This window comes from Hyperolius riggenbachi, chromosome 11 (genome assembly GCF_040937935.1).
Source record: "Hyperolius riggenbachi isolate aHypRig1 chromosome 11, aHypRig1.pri, whole genome shotgun sequence".
Classification (NCBI taxonomy): domain Eukaryota; kingdom Metazoa; phylum Chordata; class Amphibia; order Anura; family Hyperoliidae; genus Hyperolius; species Hyperolius riggenbachi.
Window position 1 is genome coordinate 52801941 of NC_090656.1, and position 21932 is coordinate 52823872.

General features: G+C 45.1%; 1 protein-coding gene across 12 annotated transcripts in view; it reads right to left on the reverse strand.

Annotated features, from left to right (window-relative positions):
• TERB1 (telomere repeat binding bouquet formation protein 1) overlaps positions 1-21932 on the reverse strand; it is a 138676-nt gene that overhangs the window by 69537 nt on the left and 47207 nt on the right. For 11 of the 12 annotated variants that reach the window (XM_068259680.1, XM_068259687.1, XM_068259685.1 and 8 more), the window contains 3 exons: positions 9282-9407; positions 5633-5787; positions 625-885 (listed from right to left, as the gene is read on the reverse strand). In XM_068259680.1, the coding sequence (XP_068115781.1) occupies positions 625-885; positions 5633-5787; positions 9282-9407 (542 nt within the window). The remainder of the gene's footprint in view (positions 1-624; positions 886-5632; positions 5788-9281; positions 9408-21932) is intronic. The other variant, XM_068259686.1, reaches the window with a different exon arrangement.

Genomic DNA, 21932 nt, shown 5'->3' on the forward strand with positions numbered 1-21932 from the left:
TGTCACTTGACAGGCAGCCTATTGGGCCAAAGTGCGGGGATCTCGTCCTACAAAGTGAATCAACCCCCAAGTCAGCTAGCTAATTGTACAAAATGTTAGTCGGTATTTCTCCTGTCTTGCTCTCAGGGAAAAGTTGCTGAAACCCAAGAGAAGCTGAAGACTTGTCTGACACTTCCGCTGCCCGGTGGATCAACTGTATACACATCACCATGGCAACAGGGACATGAGCTCTCTGCTGCGCATGCACACTGTCCACCGTTTGAAACATATTGTATGGCTCTCACAGAATTACATTTTTTAATATGTGGCGTTTATGGCTCTCAGCCAAAAAGGTTCCTGACCCCTGGTCTATGGGTACCCTAAGGATGACAGAAAACAAGAACTAACTATTTACAGACTTCCAAATGTAGAGACAAAACTTTGCGGAACAACCCCTGAATATGAGAAATGATAACTTCTATCCATAGGAATAATACTGACAGGTATTCTAAGCCTATAAAAGAAAAACACAGACTGGCGCTCAATGAGCTTAGCACAACAGCACAGGATCTTTTCCCATTTAAGGTCACATTAATCAAAGAGCTCTTACAAATATCTTGAATAATACATCTAAACATAACATACCAGTGGTGCACTTTCCCTGAGGGCGCTGACTGCTCTGTTTTGAGTGGAAAAACAATTACTTTGTGATTTCTGTATGATGCTTTGACTCAGAAATTCTTTACTGGAAGAGACTGGACCAGGATCATCAATTAGCTGTTTTAACTGACTGATCAAACACGGTAACTCAGATATCACATTAGCTGCATGTAGTCTGCTTCCTTCGTTCTGACAATTAGGACTACAGTCCATCGTTTTGTTGTGTTCTTCAATGTCTACGATATCCTGGAAGTAGAAAATTAAAAAGTCAACTATAAACAAGCCAGTATAAAGAAAAGTGACTCCTGTAACAGTACAGGTATTCCCCGACTTACTAACGACCCGAAAATGGGAACAAGTAAAAAAATGTATTTTTCAAAAAGACCTTTTTTTTCTGAGAAAATCGATTTAAGAAAAAAAGAGAGGAAAAATGTGTTTTTCAAAAACACCTTTTTTTTTTCTGAGAAAATCGATTTAAAGGGATACTGTAGGGGGGTCGGGGAAAATGAGCTGAACCTACCCGGGGCTTCTAATGGTCCCCCGCAGACATCCTGTGCTAGCGCAGCCGCTCACCGATGCTCCGGCCCCGCCTCCGGTTCACTTCTGGAATTTCTGACTTTAAAGTCAGAAAACCACTGCGCCTGCGTTGCCGTGTCCTCGATCCCGCTGATGTCATCAAAAGCGCACAGCGCAGGCCCAGTATGGTCTGTGTCTGCGCAGTACACTCCTGGTGACATCAGCGGGAGCGAGGACACGGCAACGCAGGCGCAGTGGTTTTCTGACTTTAAAGTCAGAAATTCCTGAAGTGAACCGGAGGCGGGGCCGGAGCATTGGGGAGTGGCTGCGCCAACACAGGATGTCTGTGGGGGACCATTAGAAGCCCCGGGTAAGTTCAGCTCATTTTCCCCCGACCCCCCTACAGTATCCCTTTAAGAAAAAAAGAGAGGAGAGGTGGTACAGGGGGGGATGCTGAGGGAACAGGAGGTCAGAGGTGACACGGGGGAGGGCATAGTGGAGCGACAGGGGAGAGAGATGGCACAGTAAGAACAGATTCAAGTTAAGAAGAAACCTACAGTTCCTATCTCGTTTGTTAACCATGGACTACCTGTATTTAAAGGGAAGGTAAATTGAGAAAATTACAGAGGCTATTATCTTCGGCTAAGTTCACAGTGGGACGTTAAAGTCGCACGTTAAAACAGCATTTAACGCAGAATAACTCACTGCAATGAAAAATCAATGCCCTGTTCACAGTGCACACGTTGCGTTGGTGTCTAACGCTGCACGTTAAGTAAAAGTACTGCATGCAGTGCGTTATACACGTTATTAGCTGCGTTGGACTGTTTGCACATGCTCAGTAATGACTTGGAAGCATACTTTTCATTGCCTGTATTTTTTACTGTATCTGCTGTATCCGACGGTAACGCTGCGTTGCCACTTTTTGGGCGCGTTGCGTTGTAAGCTTGCGGTGCGACTTTAACGTGGCATCAAAACGCAACGTCCCACTGTGAATCTAGCCTTCTTAACCCCCCTGGCGTTACAATAAATTCGCCAGGGGGGCAGCGCAGCACTTATTTTTAATTTTTTTTTTTTTAAATCATGTAACTAGCCTAGCGCTAGCTACATAATAGCTGTTGTGCAGCGGCATCCCCCCCACCCCTTCAGATCGCCTCCGGCGATCAGAGCAAACAGGGGGGCGGCTATTACGCGGCAGGTAGTGGCGCATCGGTGGCGATCGTGCATAACACGCAGCTAGCATAGTGCTAGCTGCATGTTTTAAAAAATAAATATGAAAATCGGCCCAGCTGGGCCTGAGGAATCCTCCGCGGCGGCATAGCCCGAGCTCAGCTCAGGATTACCGCCAAGTAGGTTAAACAATGCCATTTGTCTGGCTGTCATGCTAAACTTTAAAGAGGAACTTCAGCCTAAACAAACATACTGTCATTAAGTTACGTTAGTCATGTTAATTAAGATAGATAGGTAATATAATCTCTTACCCACCGGTTTTAAAAGAACAGGCAAATGTTTGATTTCATGGGGGCAGCCATCTTTTTGGTTGAAAGGAGGTGACAGGGAGTATGAGACACAGTTCTAACTGACCTGTCTCCTGATCACCCCTCCGAGCTGTACACGCTAGGCTTCAAATCTCAAATTAAAAAAAAATGTGCACCGTAACAGCAGAAGGAGAACAACATCATTAGAAATCCCATCATGCTTTGCACAGCATCAGGGGAAAAATGCCCGGGCAGTTTTCTTCTGTGCAGCTAAAAATGAGGCTTGGGTAAAAAAAAAACAAAAAAAAAAAACAAAGTTCTGATGCTGTGAAACTCTTAAAGAAACACCAAGCTTTTTCAGTGCTGCTGAGTAGATTTTTAGTCTGGAGGTTCACTTTAAGCTTTAGTTGTGTTTAATTCACATACCTGCAACAAGCATGCAGCCAGTGGAGACAGAGCAGAGTCTAACCCAGGGGAGGGCAAACTGTATGACTCGAGGGCCACCTGGGGTTCTCAAGTTTGACCAAAGTGCCAGACCAGAATAGGCAAACATGGGTGTGGTCATAACTGGATGTGGGCAGAGATAACAGTAATGTAACACAGTAACGCTAAGACAGTGGGCCCGAGTTTTCTCCCAAAACACAGGCAAAGTGACCCTGAGGCTGGTTTCCCACCAGAAACCAGCATCAGCAATGCATCGCGCCCGACACAACGCATCCCACCGTCAAAAACAGGCCTTCAGGGAACATCGAGCTACTGCGCGGTATTCCCTGTCTGGCAACCGGCCAAGCAGGAAGAGACACGCACTTGCTGTCACTTCCTGCTTTGGGTATGCAGAAGTGTTTTGTTTAAATACACGTCACTTTTTTTTTTAAATCTACACGTCGCCATAGACTAACTTGACTTCCGTGCCGATGCAGATCGCAGCAGTAATAATGTAGTGCTTGACCTGCGTCGGAGATGCGGCGAAAAAGTCACTTCCGTGGCGTCGTAATGTACCAGAATTAAAGTCTCTATAGACTTTTATTGCACAGCGTTGGGGCACCGCCTCGGTGTGAAAGGGCCCTAAAGGTAATTAGACAACATTCTCCTAATCCACAAACAGCAAACGGCAGCAGCCAGACTTCTTAGAGCGCCAAACAACACAGGCCCAGGGACAACAGGCAGACCTCCTCAGAGAGTAAGTGAACAAACAGGATGAAGTAAAAAAAAAAAAAATTACCACACTCAGCTATACATTTGTCTTCCATCTATATGTACTTATATAGATCTATGTATCTTATGGTATGTTAAGGGCTCGGCTCTTCCTGTTCAGTAAGCCAGCACCTATTCCGTAAGTAGCCCTTGGGCTAGACTCCTCAACAGGGACTAATGAGCGCACCCTACTGAGTCTGATAGGAAAAAAGCACGAGTCTGATAGGAAAAAAGCAGTACAGCCCGGAGGACGTCCGATGACGTCAGCGCGCCCGCGTGGGACGCAGAAGAGCCCGTCCTTGGAGCGCAGAAGAGCCTGACCTGGCAGCCGGCCTGGCCAGGTCGGGTCGGCCACCGAAGACGACCGGGAGCCTCTGGAGCGGCAGCGAGGGCACCTCCTGCCTGCCACGGGCTGGAGGAAGCCCCAGGTAAGTGGATATAGATTTTTATTTTTTTCAAGGCGTCCCTGAACCTTCCCTTTAATGTGCTTCTTCTTGAGCCACTCCTTTGTTGCCTTTGCTGTATGTTTTGGGTCATTGTCGTGCTGGAACACCCATCCACGACCCATTTTAAGTTTCCTGGCAGAGGGAAGGAGGTTGTCGTTCAGGATTTCACGATACATGGCTCCGTTCATTTTCCCGTTAATGCGATTAAGTTGTCCTGTTCCCTTAGCAGAAAAACACCCCCAAAGCAAAATGTTTCCACCCCCATGCTTGACGGTGGGGACGGTGTTTTGGGGGTCATAGGCAGCATTTTTCTTCCTCCAAACACAGCGAGTTGAGTTAATGCCAAAGAGCTCTATTTTGGTCTCATCAGACCACAGCACCTTCTCCCAGTCACTCACAGAATCATTCAGGTGTTCATTGGCAAACTTCAGATGAGCCTGCACATGTGCCTTCTTGAGCAGGGGGACCTTGCGAGCCCTGCAGGATTTTAATCCATTGCGGTGTAATGTGTTTCCAATGGTTTTCTTGGTGACTGTGGTCCCTGCTAATTTGAGGTCATTCACTAACTCCTCCCGTGTAGTTCTAGGATGCTTTTTCACCTTTCTCAGAACCATTGACACCCCACGAGGTGAGATCTTGCGTGGAGCCCCAGAGCGAGGTCGATTGATGGTCATTTTGTGCTCCTTCCATTTTCGAACAATCGCACCAACAGTTGTCACCTTCTCTCCCAGCTTCTTGCTAATGGTTTTGTAGCCCATTCCAGCCTTGTGCAGGTCTACAATTTTGTCTCTGACATCCTTGGACAGCTCTTTGGTCTTTCCCATGTTGGAGAGTTTGGAGTCTGCTTGATTGATTGATTCTGTGGACAGGTGTCTTTTATACAGGTGACTAGTTAAGACAGGTGTCCTTAATGAGGGTGACTAATTGAGTAGAAGTGTCTAACCACTCTGTGGGAGCCAGAACTCTTAATGGTTGGTAGGGGTTCAAAAACTTATTTCACTCAATGCAATGCAAATCAGTTGCTATCTTTTATTTAAGGTTATTTTTTCGATTTTCCTTTTGATGTGCTATCTGCCACTGTTAAAATAAACCTACCATTGAAATGATACTGTTCTGAGACTTCATTTCTTTGTCATTGGACAAACTTACAAAATCAGTGAGGGGTCAAATAATTATTTCCTCCACTATTATTGTTATTATTATTATTATTATATTTATTATTAATATTGTGTATACATATTAAAACACATGCGTTCCCTGAGTAACCAAATGGCTACCTTATGTGTGGCCAGAGGAGGGGCTTTGCTCATGCTGTGTTACTTAGGAATGTGTTAGATATGTTTTCTATACACTTCCACTTACCTCATTATGTGGTTGCAGGTGTTGCATTTTGTGGTATATTTCTTTAGCTTTTTCCCAGAATGTATCCTCACATTTATCCTCTTGGTCCCAGCCTGCCTCAGAGGGCTCCCTAATGTTTGGGGTTTGTTCACTTAGACTGAGACACATAGCTTCAGCTGTACGAAAATGATGAAAAAAAGAACAAAAAACACCTTGTTAAATACGTATACCCAAGGCTGTGAAGGTTCCCATCAGTGACCCAAGGAATGATAAGGATGCACAATGAGATTTTTCAGGCGATTTACTGTCCGATCTTATTTCCGATCGATTTTCATTCACTTCTATGATAAATCAATCGGAAAAAGGATCGAAAATAAGATCGGCCATGTCGGAAATTATCGAACCATCTTATCTGCTGAAAAAAACTTATGGTGTGTTCCCAGCATAAAGGTCCGTACACACGCCGGACTGAAGGGAACGACGGGTCCGTCGTCACCTCCCGCTGGGTGGGCGTTCCAACGACAGTCCGGCGTGTGTACGCACTGTCGGCGGACTGATACGGCTGTTTCTGAGCGATCCGCCCGGCGGATCGCTCAGAAACAGCCGTATCAGTCCGCCGACAGTGCGTACACACGCCGGACTGTCGTTGGAACGCCCACCCAGCGGGAGGTGACGACGGACCCGTCGTTCCCTTCAGTCCGGCGTGTGTACGGACCTTTATGCTGGGAACACACCATAAGTTTTTTTCAGCAGATAAGATGGTTCGATAATTTCCGACATGGCCGATCTTATTTTCGATCCTTTTTCCGATTGATTTATCATAGAAGTGAATGAAAATCGATCGGAAATAAGATCGGACAGTAAATCGCCTGAAAAATCGTTGCCTCCAGTCCGGCGTGTGTACGGACCTTAAGACTAGTTTTTCCTGCTTGCCTATCTAAACTATGCTAAAACAATAGGGTGGGTGGATGTGTAAATAATTAAATAAATGTCACCCCCTAGGTATTTAGTTTGTTGCAAATACTGTTTGCTTTGTAGTATTGTTGACAAAGATCTTTCATTTTAATCCAGCAGCAACCTAAGAAATTCCACACTAATCAGTAATCTCAACTGCTCTGCTTTGTATCCTTGGCAACAAATCTCACCTTACTGCAGAAAGTAATGAGAGCAAGGGCCCTTTTCCACTAGCAATCGCTAGCGTTTGCACTCCACCACCTGGCAGAAAAAGGCCTCTGCCTTTTCTGTATGTGGTCAGGGCCATTTTCTGTAAGGGATCGGCCCAGCTGTTACCTGGCTGATATGAGGCTCCGGTGAATCTCATTATACAGACGACATTACGCATTCATGTTGGCAATGACAGGCCGGGATGGCTGAGAGGGCAGCGTGTACCAAAGACGTAAAACAATAAAGATTTGATAATTACCCGGGGCTTCCTCCAGCCCAATAAGCACGTCTGAGTCCCTCGCCGTCCTCCCCTGGTCTGCCGTTCAGCCGCAATCAGCCTCGGTAACTTTGCCATTGCCGATGATTTCAAAAGTGATAGACTAACGTTAGCCAATGCAGGTGGTTCCACTGCCATGATTGTCGTTTCCTCAAATCACAATCGCAGCTCCTGCAGCATTTTTTGCGATTTGCCCAAAGCGATCCCATAACTGGCAATAACCGTTAAATCACTTTAAAAAATGCGGTACTTTGCGCTTTTGGGAATCACAGTGATTTCTGAAAGCACAAGTGGGTACCAGGACAAGGCTACTGCTACGTAACCTAAAGGTCCTTTCCCACTTTCCACAATGTAGATGGTAATGCTACAGTGATGAAAAGAAAGTCAGATTGTGCGGTACAAGTGCGATGCAATGCATACAGTAAAGCATACAGTACATCAGGGTTGTCCAAACATTTTGGTCCAAGGGCCATATTACAGGTCTTTAACTACTTACCGACTGCTCCACGCCAATTGGTGTGAGCAGTGCGGCAGCCCTAGGACTGCTCCCCGCCCATTGGCGTGAACGGCTGTCAATGGAGCTAGCAGGAGATTCCGTGCAGGCTGCCCGCGTATCTCCTGCTCGGGGGGCAGAGCTCTGGCCCGCCTTCAGTCCGCCGCTCGGGAGACTTAGACGGCGAAACTAATTACTTTGTACAGCGCTGTGATCCGCAGCAGCACTGTACTGGGGAAAGCCATGTGACACGGCTGTCCACTGGGACACAGGGAAGCGATCCGCTGTGATAGGCTGAAGCCTATCACAGCCAATTGGCTGGCGGGGGAGGGAGGGTAATAACGTTAATTAAAAAAAAGCAGGATTTTATTAAAAAATAACAAATAAATATTTATAAATAAAACAAACAAACACTGGGGGGGGCGATCAGACCCCACCAACAGAGAGCTCTGTTGGTGGGGAGAAAAGAGAGGGAATCACTTGTGTGCTGAGTTGTACGGCCCTGCAGCTTGGCCTTAAAGCTGCTGTGGCCTATTTAACTAAAAATGGCCTGGTCACTAGGGAGGGGGGGGGGGGTTCACACTGCGGTCCTCAAGTGGTTAAATAGATGGGAGGGAACTAGCAAATTTAAACAATTTTTTTCTGATTGTTTATAGGTACAGTATGCCTATTATAGTTTTGTCAAAACATTTCCGCAGGAAATAAAAACATACACCATGGGCTTGATTCACAAAGCCGTGCAAACTGTTTAGCACGGGTGTGCTAAACAGTTAGCACGTGAAGTGCCATTCGCTGACTTTTGCGCGAGCAAAGTCCGTGAACGGCACTTCACGTGCTAACTGTTTAGCACACCCATGCTAAACAGTTTGTACGGCTTTGTGAATCAAGCCCCATGTGTGCTGACGGCATGCCCCCTACAATGTGCAGTGGTAGCTTCTAATGAGTGACTGCTGCTGGCACAGTGGCTACTCTTTCCTCAAGTCCAGGCCTATGTCTCTTTTCTTTCTCCACTGGGACTTCTGCAGCCATTTTCCGCAGTCTCATAGTAATCACTTTAGGACTTAAAAAATGGCTGAAATTTTCCAGTGTATGCCATGTATACACTCCGGCGACCATTTCTTTGTAGTTCTATACAAATTCCTATGGAACTACAGGAGAACAGAGGCAGAATGGTGACACAGGTTGGCCCTAAACATTAATGCGTGCGGCGCCATGGCAATGGCCTGCGGGGATGCATGCAATCAAAATCTCACAAGAGCTTTAGGGTCCGCTGGAAAAGGCTTGGCGGGCCGTGTTTGGCCCTCCGGACGGACTTTGGACATCCCTGCAGTACATAGAAGTATGCATCGCCTCAAAAATAAACACGTATGTTGTCCTGTAAAAGCACAGCATGTTCCATGCTATTCCGACAGAAAAAGGACCACACAACGGATGCAGTGTGAAAAAAACCCTCACATTTCAAAACCACTTTACATATAACTACACTAACACTATAAATGACAAAACCGTATAGTATTGACATTTTATATGAGGCTCTTAAATGATAGTGGAGTTTCCATTGAAAAATGCATCAGTCTTTTAAATCCATCAAGGCAGGCCACAAATTAGGCAGAAGAATCTCCATTATCCAGTCATTTGTACAACATAAGCCTGTTTCCGCTGCTACAGTAAAGCACACATAGATGGAGTTGACGCTTGCTACAAGTTAACCTCATTATCACGCTATTGAATCTTACTTATGTTTCTGCAGTTCTGAAGGACGAATGTAGCACCTTTTTGTATCTCGTCATCCTGTGACTCAGCCAGCATCTGAATCATGAGTGGAAGTCCATTGCTTTTCAGCAGCTCGTATTGATTGGCCTCTGTTGAAAGAGACACTCATTAAAAACAGATCACACAAACTGCTCCGTGCTTGTGTTTGATTATTGCTCCACTGCTGGGTAAGCGTCATTGTCCCTGCACTAAACGGCAGCAAATATTTTCGCTGAGCAGCCCAGCACGCCGGTCAATAAAGCACGACAGCAGAACGGGAGATAAAAACAAATCAGACTGTAGTTATTGCACGCTGAGTGCCAGCCCTGCATTTTATAGCACAATTTGTAAAGGCTGCATGATCTGTAGAAGTGGCAAATGTGAGATGAATGCATCAGTAATCCGTTGTATTAACGATTCTTAAGACTAATCACATTTTAATAGGGATTTTTGTTAAAGTGGAATTACAGAACATAGAATGAAAACTTGTATTCCTACAGCATTTGTCACACAGTAATGTCATCTGCGTAAAAATCCCAATTCCCCCCAGCTCAGAATACAGCATTGAAAGGAGCTGTCATTACAGCTGTATCTTAGATCAACAAATTAATTCCAGTCTTTTTGGTGAGGAAAACATTTGTATGCTACTCTTATAGTAGCCATACATGGTACAATAAAAACGTTTGATTATCTCGTTTATTCAATCTAAATGATCGAATCGAATGAAAGTTGGGAAAAAAAAATTTCGTTCAAGAAATTCGAACAATTATCCAGTTTTTTCGAGAAAAATCAGATCGGACATGCTGGAAAAATCTTTATATTCGAATCATCGAACTAAATTATCTAATCGAAAAAAAAAGAAAAATTGTACCATGTATGGCCACCTTTAGACAACGTGATTCAATTATATCTCAATGGGACCTTTTACACTGGCACAAGGTGTATAAAGTGTCCAAGAACCAAAACAGTGGCATATAAACACTAGGAGGACCTGGCGCTCGATGGCTGGAGGATGCAATGTCCCTGTAAACCAGTCGCTGTGTTAAATATGTGAAAACAGTACCTGCAAACAGCGTAGGTATAAGGGAAATACCTCCTGCTGTTACATGAAGTCCTCCGTGGGCATAAGTTCCCTGCTATGTGCACAAACACCGCTCGCACGGATGTACTGGCTCTGACTGAGGTCGCTGAGTCTCTCCACCAGAAGTGATGTCGCACACTCTGTGCTCTGCATTCCAAAGGATATGCAGGATGCTGTCGGCTCACTTCCTGTATATGGAAGCACAGAGGGGACACACCATAGTGCAGACTGCGTCTAGTGTTGGAAAGACCCCACAATGATTGTACTTACTGACAAATGCTTGTTTATTAACATATCAAAGATTAAAATCCCGATCCGGGCATCCCCTGAGGAAGGCTGCTGGCCGAAATCCAGATCGGGATTTGTGTTTGTGCACATAGCAGGGAACTTATGCCCACAGAGGACTTCATGTAACAGCAGCAGGTATTTCCCTTATACCTGTGCTGCTTGCAGGTACTGCTTTCACATATTTAACACAGCGGCTGGTTTTCAGGGACATTGTATCCTCCAGCCATCGAGCGCCAGGTCCTCCTAGTGTTTATATTGACTCGGAACGGTTTGGGGTTTGAGGACGGACCCTGAGATTTCTGACCTAGGCTGCTTTTTATCACCAGTGCGCCCACTGCTCTCTTTTATATTTTTAAACAGTGGCATAGGGAGGGGAATAAATGGCAAAATATTTGCCCAAAAAGATGTATTTTATACAAACGCTTTTTAATAGTTTTTAAAGAGATGTCAATGGCCGCCAACTTTAGCGGTTTATGGCAAAGCCCCCATACATGTTACAATCACCAAATAAGGAGGACAAGAGGGAAAAAAAGATTTTTCAAAAATACCTTGTAGTTTTAAAAAATAATTAATTATGAATACTTCAAAGAAAAAATGTTTTTTTAAAGTCAGCAAAATGACATTCTGCAGCAGAATTCACAATATCATTGCTCTGGGGCTTGCTATACTCAGTATATAAGCCCAGGGCTGGGAATGGGATCGACGTGTGTAGTGCAGTCCCTCATCAGGGCAGGGAACAACACAATCGTCAAACTCAGTCTTTCATTGTGTATAGAGAGGGTATGGAGCTGGATTATTCCCGTGGATACTGTCATGCGAGTAACGAAAGGTAAGTATTTGTGGTTAATTAATCATTCAAGCGTTTTTTTTCATGGTTGCATTTTTATTTCATTTTAAGTCTTTCTGGAAATGTTCAGAGTGTGGGATATATTTTGGCGAACTCACACTGGTAAGAAACCACAATCATGTGCTGGGGGTGGGAAATGTTTTGTTCATAAAACACTACTTGTCAGGCCTGAGAGATCTCACACTGGTTAGAATCCATCTTCATCTACTGAGTGGGGGAAATGTTTTGCACAGAAATCGGAGCTTGTTTCATATTGAACCTGTCACACTGGGAATAAGCCCTATTCTTGTTCTGAGTGTGGAGAATGTCTTGGGCATAAATCACTGCTTATCAGACTTGAGAAGTCTCCCACTAATGAGAAGCCCTAATTATGTGGCGAGTGTGGGAAATGTTTTTTTTCTGAAATCACTTCTCCTCACATACGAGAGAGGTCACACTGGTGAAAAGCTTAATTAATGTGCTGCGCGTGGGAAATGTTTCTGCTGCAAGTCACTGCTTATCAGACACTTGTGTTCAATGTAGGAAATGTATTGCACAAGGAAGCAAGTTTACATTTTGAGGACTCTTTCATGCCACTCAGTGTTATGGTTTGTAAAGTAATAAAGTCCCTGAACCTAGGTGATATGATGAGACAAACATGGGCACAAAAAGTACTAAGCCGAGTTAGAACTTGCTTGCGATTAGGAATGGTTGAACACCGCAAAACAATCGTTCACGGCGAGCTCATCTTCAGGACATCTCTGCAGCCAAAAATGTTTTTAAAAAAGGCTAGAAAGTGTCCAAATACCCAGGCAGTGGTATGGCAGAGGGCATGCATTGCATACTATTCACAAGAAAATACGTATTTTACACAATCGCTTTTTTAGGTTTCAAAAGAGATGCACTCCAATCCATACCTTTTGGAAATGGGTAAGGAGTATGTCAGTACCCCTATACTCATTTCACCTGGGGAGGGGGTGGGTATCTGGGGGGGTCCCCCTCTTAAAGGGAACTCCCAGATACGATCATGAAGCCTCCCCAGGGCTGTGACGCCCCCACCTCCTCCTCCACCCTTTCTTTTAGAGTCCTCCCCCCCCCCCCCGCCCTTGAACCATCGACAAAGTGGGCTGGTGTACCTCAGGCCACGGAGCCCCATGCGTGCCAGGTTCCACAATCTAGCTATCCCAGTCTGCATGGGTGACAAGGAATCAAAGAGGCTCGGGAGAGGGGACCCCACGTCATTTTTTTAAAAATCTAACTGAAATTAGGCCATTAAAAAGTTCAATTTAAAAAAAAAAAAAAAAGTGACGCAGAGTCCCCTCTCCCGAGCCTTTTTAACCCCTTGTCACCCATGCAGGCTGGGAAAACCAGATTGTGAAGCCCGGGCCGCATGGGGCTCTGCAGCCTTAACTAGATCAGCCCACATGGTCAATAGTATGGGAAAGGCTCTGGCAGAGAGGGGTGGCTGAGGCTCCCACTCTCCCCCGGTGCCTTCCTCCAATTCATAAACAAGGGTCTCTTCCCAGCCTCCAGTGCCTAGGGAAGGGGGGGGGGTGTCGACCTCCTGTGGGGGGCTTTATGATGGCACTGGGAGTCCCCCCCGCCAGGTGAAATGAGTATAGGGGTACTGACATACCCCTTACCCATTTCCAAAAGGTATCTATTGTGATTCATCAAAAAATATTTAAAATAGCATAAAATACATATTTTTTGAAAATCTTTTACCATTGCTCCCGCCTCCGCCATGCCACTGTCTGGGTTTTTGAACACTTTGTACACTTTTTTTTTAAGAAATTGTGGCTGCAGAAATGTCCTGAAGGTTTTAGAAGTTCACCTGCCATTAAAGTCAATGGGGCTTGCCACAAACAATAATTTTGCGGTGTTCAGCAGACAAATTCTAACTTGGCTTAATACTATATGTACCCATGTTTATCTCATCATGTCACCTAGGTTCAGGGACTTTACCACTTTACAAACCAAAACACTGAGTAGCCTGAAAGAGTCCCCAGAATGTAAATTTGCTTCCTAGCGCAAAAACGAAAAAAAAAAAATATAATTAATAAATAAAAAAGTATATAAGGACATTTATAGCCAATACATTTGCTACATCGAACACTAGTGTCTGATTAGCAGTGACTTACACCAGAAATATTTCCCACACTCAGTACATGAATGGGGCATTTCCCCAGTGTGACATCTCTCATGTGTGAGAAATTATGATTTCAGAAAAACACATTTCCCACACTCGTGTGGGATCTGTTATGAACAACAAAATACGATTTTGAAATAAGGAATTTCCTACCCTCAGCGCATTGATGAGGGCCTGTTCAGATCACAAATGCGGATGGCCATGCGTGCGGAACGCGTGCGGAATGCACGCCATCCGCATTTGTGTGCGTTGCATGGCTGATTCCTTCACTGAAAAGTGAATGGGATAGCCACGCGTTTTTACAAAATCTGCGTGCAGCATGCGTTCCCGGACCGCACAGGTCCAGAACGCATGCAGTGTGAACATCTGATGTCGTGCGTGTCTGCCTCCTGCACGAGTTTCCAAAACGCAACTGGAAACGCGTGCAGTCTGAACGGGCCCTTGACGAGTTCTGATTTCACTGCAAAACATTTTCCACACTCCCATCACATAAATAGGGCTTCTCACTAGTATAAGGCTAGGAACACACTGAGCAGAAACGGTAGCGTTGCAAAAAACGCAGCGTTTTTGCCTGCAATGTTAGTCAATGGGCGGCATTAAAAAAAACACATATAAAAATGCATATGCGTTTTGTATGCGTTTTATAATATGCATTTTTAAAAACGCTGGTTTTGTTGCATATTTTTCAAAAACGTACATAATGAAAGTCAATGGTGACGCAATTTAATGCATTTTTCTATGCGTTTTAAAAAAAAATGTTTTCTGATGTATTTCCGTTTCCTATTTTCTTCCTAGTGATTTGCATAAAACGCAATAGAAAAATGCATGGAAACGTTTTTGATATGCGCATATGCATTTTGCATATGCGAACCGCAAACGCGTTAAAAGGCACGCAAAATGCAAGACAAAACGCATGTGCGGACAAAACGCACTACTAACGCAAAAATGCACATGACAGAAAACATAACCATTCACACGCTGACAAGTGTGCAACCCGCCTAACAAGGTTTGGTTTAATCCCAAAACATTTCCCACACTCACCACATGAATAGATTTTCTAGCCAGTGTGAGCTCTCTCATTTATGAAAAGATATAATTTCAAAACATAATATTTCCCACACTCAGCACATGGATAGGGCTTCTCACAAGTGTGTGAACTCTCATGCATAGCATCTGATTTCTGGGCAAAACATTTCCCATACTCAGAACATGTTAAATCGCTGTTTTCACCAGTGAGAGATTTCTTATGCATGACAAAGTTTGATTTACTCCCAAAACATTTCCCACACTGAGCACATGAATAGGGGTTCTCACCCGTCTGAGATCTCTTAGGCCTAACAAAACATTTCCCATACTCAGATCTTTCATGTCTGACAAGCAGTGATTTCTGCACAAAACATTTCCCACACTCAGCACATGAATGTGGTTTTTCACCAGTAAGAGTTCTCTCATGTTCAACAAGGTTTCCTTTATCACCAAAATATTTCCAACACCATGATGAACATTTCCACAAAGACTTTAACCACTTCAGGACCACAGGCTTACACCCCCCTAGTGACCAGGCCATTTTCACAATACAGGGCTTTGCAGCTTTGTCAGCGTGCTGCCCAGCCCTACAACTCAGCACACAAATGAATTTTACCTCCTTTTATTGTCCTTAATGGGACACTCTATAGGAGGATTCTGATCGCTGCTGCGATCTGTTTTTTTTTTTGTTATTAAAAAATGGGAGGCTTTTCCCTCCCTCATTCCTCTCTCTCCCTCTCCCTGTACCGTCCTAGATCGCCATAGGACACCGATCAGCCCTCATCCCCCTCTAATAGGCAACAGCCTATGAGAGGACACGCATTGGGAGCCGCACTGAGGGACAGCCGAGTATCCCCCGTACATCACTGCAGGAGATTGCAGCGCTGTACAAATGTAAACAAAGGGGATTTCTTTCCCCTCTCGGCTCTAAACAGTCTGCTAGCCGCGATCAAAGCTAGCAGTCTGATCATGGAGCCAAGCTCCGTGAACTGTCAGGGAACGATCGTGCACGGATCGCGGTCACTCCCATTGGCGTGACGTAGTGGTTAGGGAGTTAAATGAAATAAAAAAAGGCAACCACAAAAAGTCCTTTAATGATCTTAATTAACCATAAATAATTACCTTTCATTACTTGCATGACAGTATCCTTGGAAATGATCCAGCACCATACCCTTTTGATACCTGCCAAATGCGTTGATCCCTGCCCCGATGACCAACGGACAGCGCCACGCACGTCGATCTCATTCCCAGCCCAGAACTTGCTATGCTAACGATAACAAGTCCCAGACAATGACATTCTGAATTCTGCTGCAGAATGTCATTTTGCTGACATTTTTTCTTTGAGGTATTCAAAATTGATTTACTTATAAATTACAACCTCTTGTTCCCACAGTTCTTTTTAACATACCCAGAAAGCTGGGCGTTTCTAGCACATACCCCATACATCCTGGAATCACCCAGATTTCTGGATATGTGACACGGTCATTCACTTCAAAGTTAAATGCGAAAGTTAAATTTTACAGCAAAAATTTGCTGTAAAATGCGAACACATACAGTCTTTATTCGCCAGTAACTGTTCTGCCATCCCTACTGAATATATACGAAAATCTGTGTGGATGGCATGTTGGTCACAACCACTTGAATTTAAAGACACATTGGAGTAATCGTGTGTGAAATAAACTGATCATATGATAAATGAGATAACCCCCAAGACCAGATTCAGAAATATATGAATTCAACGCTTAAAGTCCACATAAACAGCTAACATACAGTTATTGATGTGTATTATTCATCACATCTGTACATGCTTCCACCTTCACAGGGTCATTCATTGTCATAGTGTCACATTAAAGTGTAACTCCCTCCCCGGCACAGCTATGTGCACTTATAGTGTACCAGAGGCTTTCAGAGCCATCCATCGGTCCACCACCGTTGCCAAGTGTGGAACCCCCAAAGGAATCAGACAAACTTTTGTTGGATTCCGCATTCCCGACTGTGCTCCTCTTTAGGCTTAAATGCAGCCATACTGTACTTGCAAGAGTATGGTCAGGCCTGCACAGTAATTAGTTCCACTGCGCAGGCACGGTCATGCATGAAAAGGAGCAGACTCGCAATTTGTACTACGTTCCAAGGCAGTGGCAGAGGAAAATGCGGTAAGCCTAAGTAGGATTCAGAGGCTTCCCTCTCCTTAAAGAGACTCCGTAACAAAAATTGCATCCTGTTTTTTATCATCCTACAAGTTCCAAAAGCTATTCTAATGTGTTCTGGCTAACTGCAGCACTTTATACTATCACTGTCTCTGTAATAAATCAACTTATCTCTCTCTTGTCAGACTTGTCAGCCTGTGTCTGGAAGGCTGCCAAGTTCTTCAGTGTTGTGGTTCTGCTATGAACTCACCTTTCCAGGCCCCTCTCTGCACACTGCCTGTGTATTATTTAGATTAGAGCAGCTTCTCTCTTCTCGCTTATCTTTTACAAGCTGGATAAATCGTCCTCTGAGCTGGCTGGGCTTTCACATACTGAGGAATTACAAACAAGGGCAAAGCTTTTTGCAGGAAGAAACGAGCAGCCTGAAACTTCAGTGCATGGGGGAAAGAAACACACAAATGATCTCTTGAGATTCAAAAGGAAGGGTGTATACAGCCTGCTTGTGTATGGATGTATTTTCTATGTGTGGACATACTGTACATCAACCTACTTCCTGTTTTGGTGGCCATTTTGTTTGTTTACAAACAAACTTTTTAAAACTGTTTTAAACCACTTTTAATGCGGCGAGGAGCGGCAAAGTTGTGACAGAGGGTAATAGGAGATGTCAAACTTCAAAAATGGAGACCGCACACAAAAGGCTTCAGCAACAAGCTGTATTCAAAGCATGTAAAGGCACAAACACAACATGTTTCGGGCGGAGTGGTGTACCTGCAGGAGATCTGCACCGGCACGAAGGTCTACGCTAGGCCTAGAAGGTGGGTGACGTGTGAAACTTTGAAGCCTAATAGGAGATGTCCCCTAACGCACTGGTATGTTTACTTTTGAGCGATTTTAACAATACAGATTCTCTTTAAGTATTTAACTTTTGACCTTCGGTTCACCTCAGAGTTCTCAAAGGATTTAAAGAGGGTCTCTCACCTGTCTTTATTCCACTAACAGTTGCTGTCCCCTCTGTGCACCATTGCAGCCAGCCTAGTACTGCTGACTGGACTGGGTCAGAATCAAGGCCGGACCATTTGGCAGTATGGGGCTGGCTGCAGTGATGCGCTGAGAGGACAGCGATTGTCACAATACATTGAGGGGGAGCACATTTTGAAATGTCTGCCTTTATAGCTAGAAAACGTTGCCCCGGCCCAGCCAGGAAAGCCTACAGGGATGCCACTAGACCACCAGGGAAACATATGCGGGACCACTAGACTACCAGGGGGATCTGTATAAGGGACAAAAACCATGAATCAAATGGGGAAATGTAACAGAGTAAAACATACCGTATTTTTCGGAATATAAGACGCACTTTTTCTCCCCCAAAAGTGGGGAGAAAAAGTCAGTGCGTCTTATATTCCAAATGTTTGAAATTTCGTATTTACATGGCGCTTGAGGCAGCACGTGCGGCCATTTGTCCCCCTCCTAAGCGTGGCCGTGAAGTGCTGGAGTTGATAGCCGCTGGTCAGATGCGACTGCAGAGCGGCAGATATGCCAGGATACCATTGCCATGATCTCAATGGATGTCGGGGAGAGAGCCGAGTTCAGCCTGCTTGGCTGATGGCTGGAAGTCTGAGGCATGCTATTAGTGCAGAGCGCAGCGGAAAGCGTTATTACCGATCCAGGATCCAGCCAACGAGTCCTCCATCTGCTTCTATATCTTCAATACTGGCGCGTGTTGATCCCCGTCTTGTAACTTCCTGGTCAGCCGCTCTCTCACTACGTGACCCTGACGCATGTGAGCTGCACGGCCAAACTCGGCTCTCTCCCCGACATCCATTGAGATCATGGCCACCGTGGCATATTCGCCGCTCTGCAGTCGCATCTGACCAGCGGCTATCAACTCCAGCACTTCACGGCCACGCTTAGGAGAGGACAAATGGCCGCACGTGCTGCCTCAGCTGAGACCCACCAGCACCCAGCTTCTGCAACATCCGCAGCAAGCTGCTCTGGCTGTGACCTGGACATTACCCCCTTGCCTCCTTCAGCCTCTACTGCTGGTGCTTTGGATGGGCACTGATCCCACAGCCCACTTCACTGGCCCTCTCCCACATGGACACCTGCTCCTCAAAATTGTAAGACTTGTTACCTTTACCTATTCCTACTGTCTGTACATTGTTGTATCTGCTTGTAGTTTTGTTGCAGATTCTGATTTCTGTATAAATATTACTGTAGCTGTAACTAGTAGTGCTGATTAATGGAGGTAATTAATGTGGTTAATGGAGCTGGTGGGGATGGCAGGGGGTTGGTGTAGCTAATGGGGCAGCAGGAGTTACTGTGGCAGCAAGGTTTTACTGTAGCTTAGATAGCGCATGGGGAGGGGGGAAGATCCACAAGACGCTCCTGCACCATGGATGCACCTAGGTTTAATGTATTATTTTTTCCCTCATTTTTATCCTCTAAACCTAGGTGCGTCTTATATTCCGAAAAAAACGGGTAATAACAAGGATGCAGTGGAAAGTATTACAATTGCTATAGATGTGATATACTTGGACTTTGCAAAGGCCTTCGACACTGTTCCCCACAAAAGTATGGCGCAAAAGTTGAGGATGCAAGAACTGGGGAAGAGTCTGTGTGCATGGATAGGGAACTGGCTAATGGACAGAAAACAAAGAGTTGTGGTCAATGGATCATATTCAAAATGGGTGACTGTTAGCAATGGGGTCCCACAGGGTTCAGTACTGGGTCCAGTGCTCTTCAATTTATTTATTAAGGACCTTGTAGATGCAGTAGAAAGCAATGTTGCTATTTTTGCAGATGATACAAAATTGTGCAGAATCATCAACTCTCGTCTCACAATGCATTTGCCTTTATGAGTCATGATTGTGGCTGTCAGACTCCTGCAATGCATTATGGACCTTGTAGTTCCTTAACAGCTGGAGGGCCGAGTTTGCCCATGCCTGCTCTAGCACCATACAAAATAAACAGGATACAGATGGGGACATCACATTTGAAGAAGGACTTAGGAGTACTCATTGATAACAAGTTAAATAATCATATTCAATGCCAAGCCGCTGCAGGTAAAGCTAATAACATTTTGGGATGCATTAAAAGGGAAATAAAAACTTGAGATGTTAGCATACTATTGCCCCTGTTTAAAGCTCTAGTAAGGCTGGAATATGGAATTTAGTTCTGGGCACCACATTACAGGAAAGATATTGCAGTTTTAGAGCAGTTGCAGAGACGAGCAACTAAATTGATACGAGGGATGGAAGGTCTCACTTACCAAGAACTGTTAGATAAACTGGGTTTATTTAGTCTAGAGAAAAGACGCCATAGAGGGGATATAATTAACATGTATAAATACATCAGAGGGCAATATAAAAGTTTAATGTAGAAAGGAGGCTGGCACCACCAGAAGTAGAAAAGTAAAAATGAGCTCTTTATTGATCAGTCATAAAATGACAGCATGGTCAAAAATAAGGCTTTGGCGGCAATATAAAAGCTTGGCGGATGAGCTTTTCGTCTCTAGGCCTTCACAAAGGACTAGATGACATGATCTGCGCACGGAGGAAAAACGTTTTAGCCATTTATTTAGGAAAGGGTTCTTTACAGTAAGAGTGATTAACCTCCTGGGCGTTACGGACGAGCTCAGCTCGTCCAGTAACGGCGCAGGGCACCGCTCAGGCCCTGGTGGGCCGATTTGAATATTTTTTTTTTTGAAACACGCAGCTAGCACTTTGCTAGCTGCATATTTCTTCGATCGTCGCCACTACCTGCCGCGAAAGAGGCCCCCCCCCCACAGACCCCGTGCGCAGCCTGGCCAATCGCCGCCAGGCTGCGCTATTGGGTGGATCGGGACTCCCTGTGACGTCATGACGTTCGTCGCCATGGCGACAGGGGAAGCCCTGAAGGAAATCCCGTTCAGAACGGGATTTCCTGACGGGCTTGATCGCCGGCGGCGATCGGAGGGGTGCCGCAGGGAGGGGGGAATCATGTAGCTAGTGCTAGGCTAGCTACATGATAAAAAAATATTAGGTTAAAAAAAAAAACGCTGCGGGAATCAAAACGCCAGGGAGGTTAAGATGCGGAATGCTTTGCCACAGGAAGTCGTTATGGTAAATTCTATATCTGCATTTAAAGGGGGATTAGATGCATTCCTTGCATTGAAAGACATCCATGGCTATAATTACTAGGTAATGCCCAGTGGTGTTGATCCAGGGACTTTATCTGATTGCCATCTGAAGTCGGGAAGGAATTTTTTCCCTTTTGGGGCTAATTGGACCACGCCTTGTAAGGGATTTTAACCTTCCTCTGGATCAGGGGCGTAGCAATAGGGGTTGCAGAGGTAGCGACCGCATCGGGGTCCTTGGGCCAAAGGGGCCCTGAAGGGCCCTCCCTCAACTACACTATTAGCTCTCTATTGATCCTGTGCTCATATTAATCACTTCTATAGATACTGTGAATAGTGGTAATCATTATCAAACGTTTCCCCATCCCCTTCTTGCACCTCTGACACTGTTGTTGCCATTAGCAGGTTTTGGTGCGCCGTATCAATTGCTATGTATAGAGTGCTTGGGGGGGCCCCATTGTAAAACTTGCATCGGGGCCCACAGCTCCTTAGCTACGCCACTGCTCTGGATCAACAAGGATATGCGAGGGAGCAGGCTGCTGTACATTGTTTTCTGGTTAAACTCGATGGACGTACCGGTATGTCTTTTTTCAACCCAAATAACTATGTAACTATGCAATAAGGCCTAATTTCCATACAGCAGAAAGTGCATAGACTGCACTGACTGCTGTTTCCATTAATGCGCTGCAATTCACTTTTGAATCTCAGTGCATGGTTTCTAGCATGTAGTGGTGATTGCGCCCGCAATCCCATTCAGTGTAATAAATGGGATCGCAAGCTCCGCTCCCCGGTAGTGATGCGCAGAGCCACGCGGCAGTGGAAAGAAGCCCTTAAATATATGGTTTAATCACATCCACTTTAAAGGACTTACGAGCCCTAATATAAAAAAAAAAAGACAAGTACCTTAAACACTTTTAAATGCACGGAGGACGGCGTCCGCGTCCTCCGTGCAGTTCCGCCGGGTCCCCGCAGTCTGATCGCCCCCCGTGCTGCTCCCGACCCCA